The sequence below is a fragment of the Oncorhynchus gorbuscha genome, linkage group LG04 (assembly GCF_021184085.1).
Source record: "Oncorhynchus gorbuscha isolate QuinsamMale2020 ecotype Even-year linkage group LG04, OgorEven_v1.0, whole genome shotgun sequence".
Classification (NCBI taxonomy): domain Eukaryota; kingdom Metazoa; phylum Chordata; class Actinopteri; order Salmoniformes; family Salmonidae; genus Oncorhynchus; species Oncorhynchus gorbuscha.
The window spans coordinates 51,578,620-51,600,808 of NC_060176.1; the positions used below are offsets into that span (position 1 = coordinate 51,578,620).

The 22,189-nt window shown below is 47.0% G+C and overlaps 1 protein-coding gene across 2 annotated transcripts; it reads right to left on the reverse strand.

Moving 5' to 3' along the window:
* Positions 1 to 102: 102 nt before the first annotated feature.
* erap2 (endoplasmic reticulum aminopeptidase 2) lies at positions 103 to 16,371 on the reverse strand. 2 transcript variants are annotated; one of them, XM_046345260.1, is made up of 20 exons: positions 16,250 to 16,371; positions 13,351 to 13,925; positions 13,074 to 13,243; positions 12,737 to 12,875; positions 12,513 to 12,647; positions 12,306 to 12,426; positions 10,760 to 10,914; positions 9,892 to 10,005; positions 9,629 to 9,760; positions 9,333 to 9,464; positions 8,890 to 8,958; positions 8,443 to 8,618; positions 8,251 to 8,330; positions 7,829 to 8,012; positions 7,132 to 7,288; positions 1,268 to 1,452; positions 940 to 1,101; positions 727 to 867; positions 427 to 508; positions 103 to 303 (listed from the first exon to the last, which is right to left on the reverse strand). In XM_046345260.1, exons 2-20 carry the CDS (start codon positions 13,696 to 13,698, stop codon positions 157 to 159), a joined length of 2,829 nt encoding a protein of 942 aa, XP_046201216.1. In that variant the 5' UTR covers positions 13,699 to 13,925; positions 16,250 to 16,371; the 3' UTR covers positions 103 to 156. The 2 variants fall into 2 exon arrangements, with proteins under 2 accessions (XP_046201216.1, XP_046201215.1); XM_046345259.1 differs by having other exon boundaries at positions 16,119 to 16,251.
* Positions 16,372 to 22,189: the final 5,818 nt, after the last annotated feature.

Here is a 22,189-nt window from a genome sequence, read left to right on the forward strand (position 1 = left end):
TCTCTCTCTCTCCCTATCCCCATCCCTCTGTCTCTCTCTCTCCCTATCCCCCATCCCTCTGTCTCTCTCTGTCTCTCTCTCTCCCTATCCCCCATCCCTCTGTCTCTCTCTCTCTCTCTCTCCCTATCCCCCCTCCCTCTGCCTCTCTCTTTCTCTTCAGTCTATCTGTTGGTCCAGCCAGCTCCTCAGAGTTCCCAGGTTCCTTTGCAGCCAGAGGATGTTCTTCTGGATGTTATCCATGGCAACCTCAGTCACTCTCAGCTGAGATGCCTGCTCATGGATCGACTCAAAGAATACACGCACCTGGGGAACACACCCACCTGGTAAGCATGGCCGTGGGTTATGGGACACACCCTCTCCCTCGCTCAAACAGAACTTTGCTTCTGACAACAAATGATATTGCCATGGAAAGATCAGTAATCTCACCTCAGTGAGTTCCTCTGTGGAGGAGAACTGGGCTGTGGCACCAATGATGATGTTTCTAATAGAGAACGATCCCAACTGGAACCTGCAGGGTAAAAACAAGAGCAAAACACCACAGGTTGGCAAAAGCCCCCAGGCTATGGGATTGCTGGCCTACTTCTACCTACTTTGTCATCAGTATAAGTCTCTCAGTTAATCCTTCTCCCTTTCCCTCTCTCATTCTCCACCTATTTATCCTCAGTGTTAGTCTCCTTCTCTACCTCTCTCCTCCCTCCATCTATCCTCTCCCTCTCGACCACCTACTTGTCCACCAGGGTGCTCCAGTATTTCTGGACGTAGCTCCAGGCCAGATGATGTCCCCTTGGGTTCCTGGCTACCATGGCGATGAGGGAGTCCAGGTCCTTGGTACGGATCACCTCTCCCTCTAGACCCAGCTCCAACAACCTGGGGTAGAAACACACACACTGAATGTAATGTCAAATATTCAATTGACCGAGTATAGAAGACTGTACACACCTGGTTAGTTTGTTAGTGTCTCGGCTGCTGGCCAGGGCAGAGAGGATCTTGCGTTTGTGCGTCTCTGAGAGGGAGTGGGTGTATGTCTGGAGGAGAGACGCCCAGCCCGCGTCCTCCTGGGCCCCTACTGAATACACTGTCTCTGCCACGTCTGCAGGCAGGCTGGTGGATGGAGAGGCACAGACAGGACATGGTTTACTTCTGCAGTCAGGCAAAGTTTGCACCTTTGATTGGTCATGGATTTCAGGAGGTATATTACTGTCAAAGGGATGTAACCACACTCTCAAATAGCTGACATACAGACAGATAGGCAGGCAGAGAGACATACTTAAGCATGCTGTTGGAGTCCAGCCAGTGTGTGAAGCTGCGCTGGGCCTGCTTCAAACAGGGGAGGTCTCCTAGATGGCAGGCCAGGGAAAGGAGCTCCGACCTCAGTCGCCTCTCAGACACAGAGCCCTTGTCGCTCCACGTCTGACGGTCAATCACATCACGGAAATACCACAGGATGTACGTCTGCGGAAAACACACACAGAGAGGACATCAGACCCGACACAGAGAGGACATCAGACCCGACACAGAGAGGACTGGGTTTAGGCTGGGTTTCTGTACAGCACTTTGAGATATCAGCTGATGTACGAAGGGCTATATAAATACATTTGATTTGGTTTGATTTGATCAGACCACACACAGAGAGGACATCAGACCACACACAGAGTGGACATCAGACCACACACGGAGAGGACATCAGACCACACACGGAGAGGACATCAGACCCCACACATAGAGGACATCAGACCCCACACATAGAGGACATCAGACCACACACATAGAGGACATCAGACCACACACATAGAGGACATCAGACCACACACATAGAGGACATCAGACCACACACACAGAGGACATCTGACCTGACACAGAGAGGACATCCGACCTGACACAGCGAGGACATCAGACCACACACACAGAGAGGACATCAGACCACACACACAGAGGACATCTGACCTGACACAGAGAGGACATCCGACCTGACACAGCGAGGACATCAGACCACACACACAGAGAGGACATCAGACCGCACACAGAGAGGACATCAGACCACACACACAGAGAGGACATCAGACCTGACACAGCGAGGACATCAGACCACACACACAGAGAGGACATCAGACCGCACACAGCGAGGACATCAGACCACACACACAGAGAGGACATCAGACCGCACACAGAGAGGACATCAGACCACACACACAGAGAGGACATCAGACCGCACACGGAGAGGACATCAGACCACACACATAGAGGACATCAGATCGCACAGACAGAGAGGACATCAGACCACACACGGAGAGAACATCAGACCACACACATAGAGGACATCAGACCACACACATAGAGGACATCAGACCACACACAGAGAGGACATCTGACCCGACACATAGAGGACATCCGACCCGACACAGAGAGGACATCAGACCACACACACAGAGAGGACATCAGACCACATACGGAGAGGACATCAGACCACACACAGAGAGGACATCAGACCACACACGGAGAGGACATCAGACCACACACATAGAGGACATCAGACCACACACATAGAGGACATCAGACCACACACAGAGAGGACATCTGACCACACACGGAGAGGACATCAGACCACACACAGAGAGGACATCAGACCACACACGGAGAGGACATCAGACCACACACATAGAGGACATCAGACCACACACAAAGAGGACATCCGACCACACACATAGACGACATCAGACAACACACATAGAGGACATCAGACCACACACGGAGAGGACATCAGACCACACACATAGAGGACATCAGACCACACACGGAGAGGACATCACACCACACACATAGAGGACATCAGACCACACACAGAGAGGACATCAGACCACACACATAAAGGACATCAGACCACACACAGAGGACATCAGACCACACGCATAGAGGACATCAGACCACACACATAGAGGACATCAGACCACACACATAGAGGACATCAGACCACACACATAGAGGACATCAGACCACACACATAGAGGACATCAGACCACACACATAGAGGACATCAGACCACACACATAGAGGACATCAGACCACACACACAGAGGACATCAGACCACACACAGAGGACATCAGACCACTCACAGAGAGGACATCAGACCACACACAGAGGACATCAGATCACACACACAGAGCACATCAGACCACACACACAGAGGACATCAGACCACACACACAGAGGACATCAGACCACACACACAGAGGACATTAGACCACACACATAGAGGACATCAGACCACACACAGAGAGGACATCAGACCACACACATAGAGGACATCAGACCACACACATAGAGGACATCAGACCACACACATAGAGGACATCAGACCACACACATAGAGGACATCAGACCACACACATAGAGGACATCAGACCACACACATAGAGGACATCAGACCACACACACAGAGGACATCAGACCACACACATAGAGGACATCAGACCACACACACAGAGGACATCTGACCTGACACAGAGAGGACATCCGACCTGACACAGCGAGGACATCAGACCACACACACAGAGAGGACATCAGACCACACACACAGAGGACATCTGACCTGACACAGAGAGGACATCCGACCTGACACAGCGAGGACATCAGACCACACACACAGAGAGGACATCAGACCGCACACAGAGAGGACATCAGACCACACACGGAGAGGACATCAGACCACACACATAGAGGACATCAGACCACACATAGAGGACATCAGACCACACACAGAGAGGACATCTGACCACACACGGAGAGGACATCAGACCACACACAGAGAGGACATCAGACCACACACGGAGAGGACATCAGACCACACACATAGAGGACATCAGACCACACATAGAGGACATCAGACCACATACGGAGAGGACATCAGACCACACACAGAGAGGACATCAGACCACACACGGAGAGGACATCAGACCACACACATAGAGGACATCAGACCACACATAGAGGACATCAGACCACACACAGAGAGGACATCTGACCACACACGGAGAGGACATCAGACCACACACAGAGAGGACATCAGACCACACACGGAGAGGACATCAGACCACACACATAGAGGACATCAGACCACACACAAAGAGGACATCCGACCACACACATAGACGACATCAGACAACACACATAGAGGACATCAGACCACACACGGAGAGGACATCAGACCACACACATAGAGGACATCAGACCACACACGGAGAGGACATCAGACCACACACATAGAGGACATCAGACCACACACGGAGAGGACATCACACCACACACATAGAGGACATCAGACCACACACAGAGGACATCAGACCACACACAGAGGACATCAGACCACACACAGAGAGGACATCAGACCACACACATAACAGAGGACATCAGACCACACACAGAGGACATCAGACCACACGAGGACATTAGACCACACACAGGACATCAGACCACACACATAGAGGACATCAGACCACACACATAGAGGACATCAGACCACACACATAGAGGACATCAGACATCAGACCACACACATCAGAGGACATCAGACCACACACATAGAGGACATCAGACCACACACATAGAGGACATCAGACCACACACATAGAGGACATCAGACCACACACACAGAGGACATCCGACCTGACACAGCGAGGACATCAGACCACACACACAGAGAGGACATCAGACCACACACACAGAGGACATCTGACCTGACACAGAGAGGACATCCGACCTGACACAGCGAGGACATCAGACCACACACACAGAGAGGACATCAGACCGCACACAGAGAGGACATCAGACCACACACGGAGAGGACATCAGACCACACACATAGAGGACATCAGACCACACATAGAGGACATCAGACCACACACAGAGAGGACATCTGACCACACACGGAGAGGACATCAGACCACACACAGAGAGGACATCAGACCACACACGGAGAGGACATCAGACCACACACATAGAGGACATCAGACCACACATAGAGGACATCAGACCACACACAAAGAGGACATCCGACCACACACATAGACGACATCAGACAACACACATAGAGGACATCAGACCACACACGGAGAGGACATCAGACCACACACATAGAGGACATCAGACCACACACGGAGAGGACATCAGACCACACACATAGAGGACATCAGACCACACACGCACTCAAACTCTGCAACTGAACCAGAATGTTTTTAGAATTGTTTTATGTGTGTGTGTGTGTGTGTGTGTGTGTGTGTGTGTGTGTGTGTGTGTGTGTGTGTGTGTGTGTGTGTGTGTGTGTGTGTGTGTGTGTGTGTGTGTGTGTGTGTGTGTGTGTGTGTGTGTGCACATGTACAGTGCCTTGCGAAAGTATTCGGCCCCCTTGAACTTTGCGACCGTTTTCCACATTTCAGGCTTCAAACATAAAGATATAAAACTGTATTTTTTGTGAAGAATCAACAACAAGTGGGACACAATCATGAAGTGGAACGACATTTATTGGATATTTCAAACTTTTTTAACAAATCAAAAACTGAAAAATTGGGCGTGAAAAATTATTCAGCCCCTTTACTTTCAGTGCAGCAAACTCTCTCCAGAAGTTCAGTGAGGATCTCTGAATGATCCAATGTTGACCTAAATGACTAATGATGATAATTACAATCCACCTGTGTGTAATCAAGTCTCCATATAAATGCACCTGCACTGTGATAGTCTCAGAGGTCCGTTAAAAGAGCAGAGAGCATCATGAAGAACAAGGAACACACCAGGCAGGTCCGAGATACTGTTGTTTAATTTTTTTATTTTTTATTTTACCTTTATTTAACCAGGCAAGTCAGTTAAGAACATATTCTTATTTTCAATGACAGCCTGGGAACAGTGGGTTAACTGCCTGTTCAGGGGCAGAATGACAGATTTGTACCTTGTCAGCTCAGGGGTTTGAACTCGCAACCTTCCGGTTACTAGTCCAACGCTCTAACCACTAGGCTACGCTGCCGCAATGGAAGGATTATCAGACTACTGCAAATCTACCAAGACCTGGCCGTCCCTCTAAACTTTCAGCTCATACAAGGAGAAGACTGATCAGAGATGCAGCCAAGAGGCCCATGATCACTCTGGATGAACTGCAGAGATCTACAGCTGAGGTGGGAGACTCTGTCCATAGGACAACAATCAGACGTATATTGCACAAATCTGGCCTTTATGGAAGAGTGGCAAGAAGAAAGCCATTTCTTAAAGATATCCATAAAAAGTGGTGTTTAAAGTTTGCCACAAGCCACCTGGGAGACACACCAAACATGTGGAAGAAGGTGCTCTGGTCAGATGAAACCAAATTTGAACTTTTTGGCAACAATGCAAAACGTTATGTTTGGCGTAAAAACAACACAGCTCATCACCCTGAACACACCATCCCCACTGTCAAACTTGGTGGTGGCAGCTTCATGGTTTGGGCCTGCTTTTCTTCAGCAGGGACAGGGAAGATGGTTAAAATTGATGGGAAGATGGATGGAGTCAAATACAGGACCATTCTGGAAGAAAACCTGATGGAGTCTGCAAAAGACCTGAGACTGGGACGGAGATTTGTCTTCCAACAAGACAATGATCCAAAACATAAAGCAAAATCTACAATGGAATGGTTCAAAAATAAACATATCCAGGTGTTAGAATGGCCAAGTCAAAGTCCAGACCTGAATCCAATCGAGAATCTGTGGAAAGAACTGAAAACTGCTGTTCACAAATGCTCTCCATCCAACCTCACTGAGCTCGTGCTGTTTTGCATGGAGGAATGGGAAAAGATTTCAGTCTCTCGATGTGCAAAACTGATAGAGACATACTCCAAGCGACTTACAGCTGTAATCGCAGCAAAAGGTGGCGCTACAAAGTATTAACTTAAGGGGGCTGAATAATTTTGCACACCCAATTTTTCCGTTTTTGATTTGTTAAAAAAGTTTGAAATATCCAGTAAATGTCGTTCCACTTCATGATTGTGTCCCACTTGTTGTTGATTCTTCACAAAAAAATACAGTTTTATATCTTTTGTTTGAAGCCTGAAATGCGGCAAAAGTTTCAAGGGGGCCGAATACTTTCGCAAGGCACTGTATGTGTATGTGTCCTACCCTGAGGTTTTGTGTGACATCAGATATGTCTCTCCTCTCCACTATCCTGTAGAAAGCTTCCAGGTAGCCCAACCCTTCGAGTAAGGGAACGGTGTGACTTTCTGATCGCAGGTAGCCAATAAGGTCCAAGGCTTTATCGAGTGACAACCGACCTGCCCTATCGAAGTAGTATAGAGAGATGACGTCAGAAATAAAAGTCTGTTTGTGTTGTCTATTCACATATATACATATATATATTTTTACCCCCTTTTTCTCCCCAATTTCGTGGTATCCAATTGTTACTGTCTTGTCTCATTGCTACAACTCCCGTACGGGCTCAGGAGAGACGAAGGTCGAAAGCCATGCGTCCTCCGAAACACAACCCAACCAAGCCGCACTGCTTCTTTAACACAGCGCGCATCCAACCCGGAAGCCAGCCGCACCAATGTGCCGGAGGAAACACCGTGCACCTGGCGACCCGTTTAGCGTGCACTGCGCCTGGCCCACCACAGGAGTCGCTGGTGCGCGATGAGACAAACCCTCCCTAACTCGGACGACGCTAGGCCAATTGTGCGTCGCCCCACGGACCTCCCGGTCGCGGCTGGCTGCGACAGAGCCTGGGTGCGAACCCAAAGTCTCTGGTGGCACAGCCCTAGACCACTGCACCACCCGGGAGGCCGTCTATTCATATATTAACACACACGGGTAGGTTTCTTACGTGGTGAGTTGGAAGGCGTTGTGTATTAGGTGTGTTCTGTCCATGAAGGTGAGAGCTGTGTGGTTGTCCTTCAGTAGTTGTATCAAGTCGTCCCAGCCTGAACCATCATAGTGGACCAGGTAATAACCAGCCATGTCCACATTCACCTTCACCCAGCCCACCTCCTCCCCCACCTCCACACTGTCTGAGGAGAGAAGAGACTAGACAATCAATGAATTAGTGAAACCTCACGAGCGAGACCACAACTATCTTCCCTGTGAGTGTGGTCATTAGGTGTCTTACCTGTGAGTGTGGTCATTAGGTGTCTTACCTGTGAGTGTGGTCATTAGGTGTCTTACCTGTGAGTGTGGTCATTAGGTGTCTTACCTGTGAGTGTGGTCATTAGGTGTCTTACCTGTGAGTGTGGTCATTCGGTGTCTTACCTGTGAGTGTGGTCATTAGGTGTCTGTGGATACTTGTTGAGGTGTCAGTCCTGTATGTCAGAGGGATGTGCCACAGGAACCTAACACAGAGAGATCAGCGAGGGGAGGGATGAGGCGCAGGAAGATGACCTCACTGCACATGACAATCACAGAGAATGTGTGTGTGTTTGTGTGTGTGGTGTGTGTGTTTACCCCTGCTGCAGGCTGGGCCATGCTGGATCAGAAGGATGTGCGGTCCTCAGGAACCTCTCCTGTTTCAGCAGGAGATGAGACCCCTGCCTAGTAACCGTTACCAAGGGCACACCTATCTGCAGCGTCCAGGTGTTCATCATGGATGTCAGGTCCAGGTGCTCCCCAGTGTACAGGTACTGACACACACACACACACACACACACACACACACACACACACACACACACACACACACACACACACACACACACACACACACACACACACACACACACACACACACACACACACACACACACACACACACACACACACACACACACACACACACACACACACACACACACACACACACACACGTAAACATCACACACTTAAATCAATGGTGAGACTTGACTGTTGGTATTGTAATGTAATGTACTGCTGTGTAAAGAGAGGTGTGTTTACTGCGTTCTTTGCTGCCTGCCTGCTGCTGTAACAGTGTTCTCCAGAGCTGAACTCCTCCTCTGAACACGTCTGAGAACAACAACACAGCACCTTACATTTATACACTAAATCATCCTACACAGAGGGATCAATTAAGCAATAAGGCACGGGGGGGTGGTTTATCACCAATATACCACGGCCAAGGGCTGTTCTTATGCACGACGCAACGCGGAGTGCCTGGATACAGCCTTTAGCCATGGTATATTGGCCATATATCACAAACCCCCGAGGAGCCTTATTGCTATTATAAACTGGTTATCAACGTAATTAGAGCAGTAAAAATACATGTTTTGTCAAACCCGTGGTATACGGTCTGATATACCACAGCTGTCAGCCAATCAGCATTCAGGGCTGGAACCACCCAGTTTATAATAAAATATATATAATTTGAACGATCTACGCACATTGGCCAGGCTGTCCCACAGGTCCTGGTTGTGAGCGTTGCTGTAGCTGTACCTGCGAAGGTAGCGCACGATTCCACTCTGGAACACTTGGTCAGTCAGGTAGTGTCTGAGCATGTGCAGGACACATGCACCCTGGTGGATAAACACATAAACAGTACAGTACATTAACACTGTGGCCCTGATCCAATACTTTAGACACTCATCCTTACTCCCTCCCTTGAAGCAAAGACAGGGTTGATAAAAGCAATGTGATGGAAAAAAGATGTGCGTGTTTGCATGTGTGCGTTTTTGTCTACCTTGTCGTAGGATACTGTGTCGAACATCTCTTCAATCTGTGTGGGGCTCTCAGCTGCACTGGAGATGGGACGGGAGGAGTTAAGAGAGTCTCGACCAATCGCAGCAAAGCAGGTGTCCACCAGATAATCCTCCTGAGAGATAAAAAGGGCACCTTTTCAACAGGAATATCCCTCAGGGTCATGTGAAACATTCATACTAATCAATAATAATACTGTGAAGTTGGAGTAGGGATGTGTACAACATATGAGTAACAGGATCCTACCACTTTGAGTTTGGGGTATGTGGCGTTGACTGAGATGTACTCCATGTATCTGGCGAAGCCCTCGTTCAGCCAGATGTCATTCCACCACTGCATGGTCACCAGGTTGCCAAACCACTGATAGACAGACAAATGGGCAGGCAGGAGAGGACAGACAATGAGAGATGTCAGAAGAGGAGGACAGACAATGAGAGATGTCAGAAGAGGAGGACAGACAATGAGAGATGTCAGAAGAGGACAGACAATGAGAGATGTCAGAAGAGGAGGACAGACAATGAGAGATGTCAGAAGAGGAGGACAGACAATGAGAGATGTCAGAAGAGGAGGACAGACAATGAGAGATGTCAGAAGAGGAGGACAGACAATGAGAGATGTCAGAAGAGGAGGACAGGCAATGAGAGATGTCAGAGGAAGAGGAGGACAGACAATGAGAGATGTCAGAAGAGGAGGACAGACAATGAGAGATGTCAGAAGAGGAGGACAGACAATGAGAGATGTCAGAAGAGGAGGACAGACAATGAGAGATGTCAGAAGAGGAGGACAGACAATGAGAGATGTCAGAAGAGGAGGACAGGCAATGAGAGATGTCAGAGGAAGAGGAGGACAGACAATGAGAGATGTCAGAAGAGGAGGACAGACAATGAGAGATGTCAGAAGAGGAGGACAGACATCTATCTGTTCCAGTCATTTCATTCAGGTCCATTCACTGTGAGGAGATCTATTTGTCTCCCAGTGAGGATACACTTCCCGAAGAATGCAGAGGGTTATGACATGAAAGTCTAATCCCTCTTCACACTACCAAGGTTCACTTCCTGCCATGACCTGCTACTTCCTGTTCAACACCCTGAACAACTTTCTGTCCGGCTCTCACCTGGTGGGCGAGCTCGTGGGCGATCACCATGGTAACCCAGACCCTATCGGAGCCTGAGGAGGTGGCGGGGTCGTAGAGCAGGCTGGTCTCTCTGAAGGTGATCAGACCCCAGTTCTCCATCGCTCCGGCCTGAAAGTCTGGGATAGCAACCAGGTCTGGAGGGGGGGGGGTAGCAACTTCAATGATTACCTTACTTGTTTCAACAACTGCTATTGAACCCTGGTCATCAGAACCGTTGAGTTACCTTGTTTAGTTAGTGGGTATTTGATATTGATATATTTAGTTACCTTGTTTAGGTAGTAGGTATTTGATGTTGATATATTTAGTTACCTTGTTTAGGTAGTAGGTATTTGATGTTGATATATTTAGTTACCTTGTTTAGGTAGTAGGTATTTGATGTTGATATATTTAGTTACCTTGTTTAGGTAGTAGGTATTTGATGTTGATATATTTAGTTACCTTGTTTAGGTAGTAGGTATTTGATGTTGATATATTTAGTTACCTTGTTTAGGTAGTAGGTATTTGATGTTGATATATTTAGTTACCTTGTTTAGGTAGTGGGATATTTGATTGTTTAGATGGGTATTTGATGTTGATTACCTTGTTTAGGTAGTGGGTATTTGATGTTGATATATTTAGTTACCTTGTTTAGGTAGTGGGTATTTGATGTTGATATATTTAGTTACCTTGTTTAGGTAGTGGGTATTTGATGTTGAAGTATTTAGTTACCTTGTTTAGGTAGTGGGTATTTGATATTGATATATTTAGTTACCTTGTTTAGGTAGTGGGTATTTGATGTTGAAGTATTTAGTTACCTTGTTTAGGTAGTGGGTATTTGATGTTGATATATTTAGTTACCTTGTTTAGGTAGTGGGTATTTGATGTTGAAGTATTTAGTTACCTTGTTTAGGTAGTGGGTATTTGATGTTGAAGTATTTAGTTACCTTGTTTAGGTAGTGGGTATTTGATGTTGATATATTTAGTTACCTTGTTTAGGTAGTGGGTATTTGATGTTGATATATTTAGTTACCTTGTTTAGGTAGTGGGTATTTGATGTTGATATATTTAGTTACCTTGTTTAGGTAGTGGGTATTTGATGTTGATATATTTAGTTACCTTGTTTAGGTAGTGGGTATTTGATGTTGAAGTATTTAGTTACCTTGTTTAGGTAGTGGGTATTTGATATTGATATATTTAGTTACATTGTTTAAGTAGTGGGTATTTGATGTTGAAGTATTTAGTTACCTTGTTTAGGTAGTGGGTATTTGATGTTGATATATTTAGTTACCTTGTTTAGGTAGTGGGTATTTGATATTGATATATTTAGTTACCTTGTTTAGGTAGTGGGTATTTGATGTTGATATATTTAGTTACCTTGTTTAGTTAGTGGGTATTTGATGTTGATATATTTAGTTACCTTGTTTAGGTAGTGGGTATTTGATGTTGATATATTTAGTTACCTTGTTTAGGTAGTGGGTATTTGATGTTGATATATTTAGTTACCTTGTTTAGGTAGTGGGTATTTGATGTTGAAGTATTTAGTTACCTTGTTTAGGTAGTGGGTATTTGATGTTGAAGTATTTCTCATAGAACTCCAGTAGTTTGACTGCAGCCTTCAGAGCATAATGGGTCTGCTGCCATTTCTCAGGAGCAGCATAGACAGATACCTGAAACATGTGACAGTGATGAAATCACACATACCGCCTGTACACACACACGTACACACATTCACACTCACCCCTGTCCCACCTACCTTGACCCCTGAGGCCGTTGTTGCGCTGACAGATCTGAAGTCACACACGATGAAGGCCACCAGGTAGGAGCTCATCCTCACACTCACAGCAAAACGGTCCTCCATTAGACCATCATCCAGGACCACTGTCTGCTCCTAAAGGGGAAACACACACACACATTGTAATGCACACTCACATACTATGATCCACCTGCCACCTGTGTTGCTTTTGTGTGTTAACTCACTACAGGCATGTTGGACAGGGCGGTGTGTGGCCGGCTCCTCCTGATACTGATAGAGTAATTGGCCTTGAAGCTCGGCTCATCAAAACAAGGAAACGCCATCCGTGCACTGGTGGGCTCAAAATGAGTGGAGGCCAGGTTCCTGGAGAGATAGATAGAGGGTGGGCAGAGAGAGAGAGAGTGGAGAGCAGCGAGAAAGAGAGAGAGAGAGAGAGACATTACAAGTTGTTTATCATGTGATGTCTCACAAAAAAACATTTGTTTAGGGAGTGATGCACAACACAGACTTTCTCCCTCCCATGGAGAGAGAGAGGGAGATACACTCACACACGCTCCGTACCGTGTCTCTCCACTGCTGGTTCTGTAGGTGCTCCTGTAGAAGCCATAGAAGCCTTCTCCTAGCTCCGCCCCAAACTCCAGAAATAGGAAGTACTTCTGCCCACCACTGAGCACTCTGGGAGAGAAGATGGCAGTCTGCTCATGGGTAGGATTGTGGAGCACAGGGAGCACCTGAAGACACACATTCAGTAGTAATTAGGCGGACATGTCAGAGAAGACAAAAGTGGGACATTGATACAAACTGAGCATGACGGTTTAGTTCTGAGGGAGTAGCCTACCTTGTCTGACAGGTGAGCCAGGTTCTGGTCCAACATGGTTGCTGTAGTGATACGGAGCCCCTTGCTGTGCAGCACCACCCAGTTGGTATTGTTCTGAACCTGGAGCTCTATCCGGACAGTACCGCTGTAGCTGAGCATGGTGAGGTTAGGGTGGAGCAGGAGATGGTAGTGGAGTGGAACAATGTACCCCGGAAGACGGAGGTGGCTCCAAGGGAATGAGAGGCTTGCTGTACCTAAGGGAGGCTGCTCCTCAGTGGGGTTAGGGGGCTCAGAGGCCTGGGTCGGGCCAGCGGAGGTCTGGGTCACACCAGCCAGAGACAGGAGGGCCAGAACCAAGAACCTGACCATTATGGTGGAAATGTTGTTGGAGGACTACTGTAAGGATAAGGATCCCTCTTGAGAGCATCAAACAGTCTGCAGGCACTCAGTTGGTTTTCAGAATGTAGAGAAACATCAGGGAGGATAGCTGTTAATAATTACACTTCAGGAGGAACGTAGTCTCTCTTTGGTTAGACGGAAATGTATACCCTTACAGCAACAGGCTAGGAGAAATGTCCAGAAGTTATTTCTTGAACCTGAAGACAGAAGAAGGAGCTATGTTATTTTTTCTTACAGTGAATCTATTTCATCTAGGATCTCACACAGTAGTGAAGTGGTAATGTGTTGAATTAATTAGGTCTGATTTTATATAGCCAAGAAGCTGAACAATTTCAATTCCGGTCTGGTCGAGAAAGGCTGCTATCTATTCTATGCAATGATACACACGCTTACAGCCAGGCAGCAAGCCAGTGTGTTACATGTCAAAAAACAACATGGTGAGTGGAAGAGATAGCTGGTTGTAAGTTACCCTAGCTGTCCAGGCAGGCTACAATAGAGAAGGACTGGTTGTTAGTTACCCTAGCTGTCCAGGCAGGCTACAATAGAGAAGGACTGGTTGTAAGTTACCCTAGCTGTCCAGGCAGGCTACAATAGAGAAGGACTGGTTGTAAGTTACGCTAGCTGTCCAGGCAGGCTACAATAGAGAAGGACTGGTTGTTAGTTACCCTAGCTGTCCAGGCAGGCTACAATAGAGAAGGACTGGTTGTAAGTTACCCTAGCTGTCCAGGCAGGCTACAATAGAGAAGGACTGGTTGTTAGTTACCCTAGCTGTCCAGGCAGGCTGCAATAGAGAAGGACTGGTTGTAAGTTACGCTAGCTGTCCAGGCAGGCTACAATAGAGAAGGACTGGTTGTTAGTTACCCTAGCTGTCCAGGCAGGCTACAATAGAGAAGGACTGGTTGTTAGTTACCCTAGCTGTCCAGGCAGGCTACAATAGAGAAGGACTGGTTGTAAGTTACCCTAGCTGTCCAGGCAGGCTACAATAGAGAAGGACTGGTTGTTAGTTACCCTAGCTGTCCAGGCAGGCTACAATAGAGAAGGACTGGTTGTAAGTTACCCTAGCTGTCCAGGCAGGCTACAATAGAGAAGGACTGGTTGTTAGTTACCCTAGCTGTCCAGGCAGGCTACAATAGAGAAGGACTGGTTGTAAGTTACCCTAGCTGTCCAGGCAGGCTACAATAGAGAAGGACTGGTTGTAAGTTACCCTAGCTGTCCAGGCAGGCTACAATAGAGAAGGACTGGTTGTTAGTTACCCTAGCTGTCCAGGCAGGCTACAATAGAGAAGGACTGGTTGTAAGTTACCCTAGCTATCCAGGCAGGCTACAATAGAGAAGGACTGGTTGTTAGTTATCCTAGCTGTCCAGGCAGGCTACAATAGAGAAGGACTGGTTGTAAGTTACCCTAGCTGTGCAGGCAGGCTACAATAGAGAAGGACTGGTTGTTAGTTACCCTAGCTGTCCAGGCAGGCTACAATAGAGAAGGACTGGTTGTAAGTTACCCTAGCTATCCAGGCAGGCTACAATAGAGAAGGACTGGTTGTTAGTTATCCTAGCTGTCCAGGCAGGCTACAATAGAGAAGGGCTGGTTGTAAGTTACCCTAGCTGTGCAGGCAGGCTACAATAGAGAAGGACTGGTTGTAAGTTACCCTAGCTGTCCAGGCAGGCTACAATAAAGAAGGACTGGTTGTAAGTTACCCTAGCTGTCCAGGCAGGCTACAATAGAGAAGGACTGGTTGTAAGTTACCCTAGCTGTGCAGGCAGGCTACAATAGAGAAGGACTGGTTGTAAGTTACCCTAGCTGTCCAGGCAGGCTACAATAGAGAAGGACTGGTTGTAAGTTACCCTAGCTGTCCAGGCAGGCTACAATAGAGAAGGACTGGTTGTTAGTTACCCTAGCTGTCCAGGCAGGCTACAATAGAGAAGGACTGGTTGTTAGTTACCCTAGCTGTCCAGGCAGGCTACAATAGAGAAGGACTGGTTGTAAGTTACCCTAGCTATCCAGGCAGGCTACAATAGAGAAGGACTGGTTGTTAGTTACCCTAGCTGTCCAGGCAGGCTACAATAGAGAAGGACTGGTTGTAAGTTACCCTAGCTGTGCAGGCAGGCTACAATAGAGAGGGACTGGTTGTAAGTTACCCTAGCTGTCCAGGCAGGCTACAATAGAGAAGGACTGGTTGTAAGTTACCCTAGCTGTGCAGGCAGGCTACAATAGAGAAGGACTGGTTGTAATTTACCCTAGCTGTCCAGGCAGGCTACAATAGAGAAGGACTGGTTGTAAGTTACCCTAGCTGTCCAGGCAGGCTACAATAAAGAAGGACAGGACTGTAATTGTAATCTGATACTGGGATAGACAGACACAAATGCACATTCACCCCCTAAACAGATGAATACCTTTGTTTTGATGTTAACAAGTCCAACACTATCACCATAGAACAGAAATCATGTTGCCCTGGCACCCCAGATGTTCCCTGAGTTGGATGGAGGTGTAGACGGAGGTTCCTTCCATGTTTTTATTCATTTACCTCATTTGAGATGCATCATCCTTCACTCGCTCTCTGTCTGCTGACAGCTTTCATTTTCTCTTTCATTCTCCCGCCCCCTTTCCTATCCCCACGAGTACAGCAGCTGTGTGTGTGTGACCTTCCCTTTTCGTCAACTTTTCCTTTCTTCACCAGTCCAGCCCTCATATAGGATGGTTTAGATTGTCCATGCATTACTGACTGCAGTGATATTATTAGAGTGTTTCTTCATGTTTTCCAGGCTGATGTTAGGACTGTATATATGTATATATAGCTGTGTCTGTATTTAACCTGTCAGCTGGTGAGGCGGCTGAAACCAGGTGGTTAATCCACACTACCCCCACAACAACACCACCCATTTCATACTGGAGGTCAACATACTATATCCAACACACTGTCTCTCCTGTATACACACACTGCAAGAACACATACTTTCCATGTGTCTCGTCCATAGTGCATAACTAGCATTCTGACAGTACCAGGAGGTTCCTGAAGTGATGCTCTTGGTAGGAATTGGTGTGTGTGTGTGTGTGTGTGTGTGTGTGTGTGTGTGTGTGTGTGTGTGTGTGTGTGTGTGTGTGTGTGTGTGTGTGTGTGTGTGTGTGTGTGTGTGTGTGTGTGTGTGTGTGTGTGTGTGTGTGTGTGTGTGTGTGTGTGTGTGTGTGTGTGTGTGTGTCAGGGTTCGGCTCAATTCAGAATTGAATTGTGAATGCCTCATAAACTCCAATTAAATTCTAGAATTTTAATTCAAGTAGTAAACAGAATACAGAATTGCAATTCACTTTTTTATTAAAGGAAGTCAATTCAGTCAAATTCAATTAAATTCAAATCCCTCTTCTATTCTATATTAGGTGTAGTCTACAAATATACACATAAAACATCATTATATACTTAAGCAATAAGGCTCGAGGGGGTGTGGTATATGGCCAATATACCACGGCTAAGGGCTGTTTTTATGCATGACGCAATGTGGAGTGCTTTGATATAGCCCTTAGTCGTGGTATATTGGCTGTGAGGACAGACGCTGGGAGACGAGAAGCAAATACAGGGAGTGAACATTGAATAAATAAAGGGCTTGAACAACCCAGTTTATAAATGAATATGAAATATTGTTGAAACAGTTGATTTGAATTATCAAGTAAAAAATCAACATGCCAATTGTCTAAGTTATTATATTTAATTAACCACTTAAATCTTGTTAAATATGTGGAAAATACTACATTTCCCAGAATGCACTAGCTGACACCGATGCCTTCAAAAAGAAGCCAAACAAATTAAATGTTTGGGCGAAATATAATTGGGTATTGGAAGCACTAAGGTTAAAAGAGAATAGAAATATTGAAAAGTGATATATTATTTGACCTGTGGAAGTGTGACCTGTCAAATTCAATGAAAATCTTGTGTTATATGACAGAGTGTAATTTATTTGAATTGCACTGAATTCAATTCTACTTCCTGTTATTCAGACTCAAATTCAAATTTTACATCCTGTGGGGTGTGGCCAATTTGAATTTCAACTCATTAGTAGAGTGTCAATTCCAAAATCCTGAATTGAGACCAAACCTTGGTTTGTGTGTGTGTGCATGTGTGTGTGTGCGTGTGTGCGTGTGTGTGTTTGTGTATGCAGGTGTACTTTGGGGATGATTATTATGATCAGCCTCTCACCTCATATCTAACAGCCCAGAGCTGCAGGTGTCCTCTGTGGTTACCTGTTTACTACTGATCTACTGCTGGCAGACTACTGATTTACTCACACAGTAGAGGACACAACCAGAGATCTCCCTATTGTAGACTACAGTAGGATTCTATGGACCTCGGAACTATAGACACAACACTTTGTAAACACGACTGTGAAAGAACAGAGGTGAAATAGCTTTTCTGTCTTCTCTCTCTCTTTCTCTTTCAATCTGTGGGGAGATTGTGGCGGGTGTGAGGTCACATGACTAGGGGCTGGTAATCCCCCACAATGCACTGCTGCCCAGCTCAGTGACATGTCACCACCCTGTGGAATACTACTGACAAACTCACTCACTCACTCACTCACTCACTCACTCACTCACTCACTCACTCACTCACTCACTCACTCACTCACTCACTCACTCACTCACTCACTCAAACAAACACTCTCACAACTCATGTACTAACTCACACAGATGCATAACAGTGCCATAGAGGAGGATGCTCATCAGCCCCACAGACATGACAGAACAACATAGGATTCTCCTCTGCCTCCCCATTCTCTACATTTGGACTGGTGAGTAACAACTTGTGAGGTAATCAAAACAAATCAAATTGTATTCATCACGCATACAGTTTACAGCAGGTATAAAAGGTGCAGCGAAATGCTTTTGTGCCAGTTCCATCAACATTGCAGTACAATAATCAATATCAATAATACGAGTCAAATACAAAATAACAAGTAATAGAAGAGGTAGTATCGTAATAATAGCCTTTTATGTACACAGTATGAAATACAGTATAGATACAATAGGATAATAGATACTGAATGTGCTGTGTCAATTAGAACTGTATTTACAACTATAAAGTGGGCAGTATCTTGGTCGCGCAGTTGAATACATAGTATATAATAGAACAGCAGAGTTGCGTGTGTGTGTGTGTGTGTGTGTGTGTGTGTGTGTGTGTGTGTGTGTGTGTGTGTGTGTGTGTGTGTGTGTGTGTGTGTGTGTGTGTGTGTGTGTGTGTGTGTGTGTGTGTGTGTGTGTGTGTGTGTGTGTGTGTGTGTGTGTGTGTGTGTGTATTAGGTTAGGTTAGGTTAGGTGTGAGACTAGGTTAGGTGTGAGGCTAAGGTTACAATTAGGGTTCGGGTTAGAATTTAGTCCGTGCAAATAGTCTCTGAGGGGAAAATAATTGAATAAGGTGCAGGTGCAGGTAGATAGCTAGGGTTCGCTGTTCAGCAGTCTGATGGCCTGGTGGTAAAAGTTGTCCCGGAGCCTATTGGTCCAAGACCCAATGCTTCGATCCCGCTTGCCAGATGGTGACAGAGTGAACAGTCTGTGGCTAACTAAAGAACTGACTAACTAACTAACTCACTTAAACATATATCTTCACACACTTTATTTTGTTCTCTATAGTTTTTTGTTGGTTTGTTCTTTTTTAGTTTGTGAACATACTGAGTAAAAACAAAAGGACTGACTGGTTGAGTCTGAGACTATTACAGACTGTCTTTCTCTTTCCCCCTCTTCCATCCCCTCTCCACCTTACCACAGCGCCAGTACATGGTGATGTGTTGGCCTCCCTGGCAGGTGAGAGGGTGGGCTGGACGCTGCTGGTGTGTGTCACCTCTGACCTGAGTAGGGGTCACCTGGAGGTTAACTGGATGTCACCTGGGGAGGGAAGGTAGGACTACACACACAACACACAGACAGACACACACAACCTGATGTTACTTGGGGATGGAGGGTAGGCCTACACACACAACACACAGACAGACAGACACACACACACGACCTGATGTCACCTGGGGAGGGAAGGTAGGCCTACACACACAACACACACAACACACAGACACACAGACACACACACAACCTAATGTTACTTGGGGATGGAAGGTAGGCCTACACACACAACACACAGACAGACAGACACACACACACAACCTGATGTTACTTGGGGATGGAAGATAGGCCTACACACACAACACACACACACACAGACACACAACCTGATGTTACTTGGGGAGGGAAGGTAGGCCTACACACACAACACACACACAACACACACACAGACACACAACCTGATGTTACTTTGGGATGGAAGGTAGGCCTGCACACACAACCTGATGTTACTTGGGGAGGGAAGGTAGGCCTACACACACAACACACACACACACAGACACACAACCTGATGTTACTTTGGGATGGAAGGTAGGCCTACACACACAACACACACACAACACACACACAGACACACAACCTGATGTTACTTTGGGATGGAAGGTAGGCCTGCACACACAACCTGATGTTACTTGGGGAGGGAAGGTAGGCCTACACACACAACACACACACACACAGACACACAACCTGATGTTACTTGGGGAGGGAAGGTAGGCCTACACACACAACACACACACACACAGACACACAACCTGATGTTACTTGGGGAGGGAAGGTAGGCCTACACACACAACACACACACACACAGACACACAACCTGATGTTACTTGGGGAGGGAAGGTAGGCCTACACACACAACACACACACACACAGACACACAACCTGATGTTACTTGGGGAGGGAAGGTAGGCCTACACACACAACACACACACACACAGACACACGACCTGATGTTACTTGGGGAGGGAAGGTAGGCCTACACACACAACACACACACACACAGACACACAACCTGATGTTACTTGGGGAGGGAAGGTAGGCCTACACACACGACCTGATGTTACTTGGGGAGGGAAGGTAGGCCTACACACACGACCTGATGTTACTTGGGGAGGGAAGGTAGGCCTACACACACGACCTGATGTTACTTGGGGAGGGAAGGTAGGCCTACACACACGACCTGATGTTACTTGGGGAGGGAAGGTAGGCCTACACACACGACCTGATGTTACTTGCTCAACATTTATGACAATATTGTTATCTCTGTCCTTTCCAACATGACGGTCTAATGACTTGACACCTCTGTTCTCTCTGACATGTTCATCTAGTGAGTCCTGTGAGTGCTCTCTACAGTGTTGCCAGGGAGGAACAGAACAGTGGCCGTAGTGCCGTGGAGATAGTAACGGTGGCGACCAGTGAGTCCTGTGAGTGCTCTCTACAGTGTTGCCAGGGAGGAACAGAACAGTGGCCGTAGTGCCGTGGAGATAGTAACTGTGGCGACCAGTGAGTCCTGTGAGTGCTCTCTACAGTGTTGCCAGGGAGGAACAGAACAGTGGCCGTAGTGCCGTGGAGATAGTAACGGTGGCGACCAGTGAGTCCTGTGAGTGCTCTCTACAGTGTTGCCAGGGAGGAACAGAACAGTGGCCGTAGTGCCGTGGAGATAGTAACGGTGGCGACCAGTGAGTCCTGCCAGTGCTCTCTACAGTGTTGCCAGGGAGGAACAGAACAGTGGCCGTAGTGCCGTGGAGATAGTAACGGTGGCGACCAGTGAGTCCTGCCAGTGCTCTCTACAGTGTTGCCAGGGAGGAACAGAACAGTGGCCGTAGTGCCGTGGAGATAGTAACGGTGGCGACCAGTGAGTCCTGCCAGTGCTCTCTACAGTGTTGCCAGGGAGGAACAGAACAGTGGCCGTAGTGCCGTGGAGATAGTAACTGTGGCGACCAGTGAGTCCTGCCAGTGCTCTCTACAGTGTTGCCAGGGAGGAACAGAACAGTGGCCGTAGTGCCGTGGGGATAGTAACGGTGGCGACCACTACGTCATACAGCTGTTTAGTCAGTCACCGCTGCCAAGCCAGAGTCATCAGGAATAATAATAATATATGCCATTTAGCAGACGCTTTTATCCAAAGCGACTTACAGTCATGTGTGCATACATTCTACGTATGGGTGGTCCCAGGGATCGAACCCACTGCCCTGGCGTTACAAGCGCCATGCTCTACCAACTGAGCCTCAGAAGGACCACCCTACAGAAGGATCAGGACACACCATGCCACCTTCACAGGTAGGGCTCGGTGTGTGTGTGTGTGTGTGTGTGTGTGTGTGTGTGTGTGTGTGTGTGTGTGTGTGTGTGTGTGTGTGTGTGTGTGTGTGTGTGTGTGTGTGTGTGTGTGTGTGTGTGTGTGGATGTCTTTTAAATCTTGACTATGATGATGACCATAGAAGAGAGGATGTCCAGTATTGGCTGGGTCTGCAGAGGACGTCTCCTAGAGTAGCTGTGTGTTCATGAGTTTAGGCGCGCTTCTCAGAAACTTGGAGATTGTTGGAGATCCCAGGTGTCCCTGTGAATGTTAGGGTGACAGTTACAGAGTGTG

Coding starts and splice junctions, on each gene's coding strand:
- erap2 (XM_046345260.1), bottom strand. CDS start 13,698: ATGGTCAGGTTCTTGGTTCTGGCCCTCCTGTCTCTGGCTGGTGTGACC. Junction 8,959..9,332: donor TGTGGGACAGCCTGGCCAAT/GTGCGTAGATCG, acceptor TGTTGTTCTCAG/ACGTGTTCAGAGGAGGAGTT. Junction 304..426: donor CCACAGAGGAACTCACTGAG/GTGAGATTACTG, acceptor TGTGTTCCCCAG/GTGCGTGTATTCTTTGAGTC.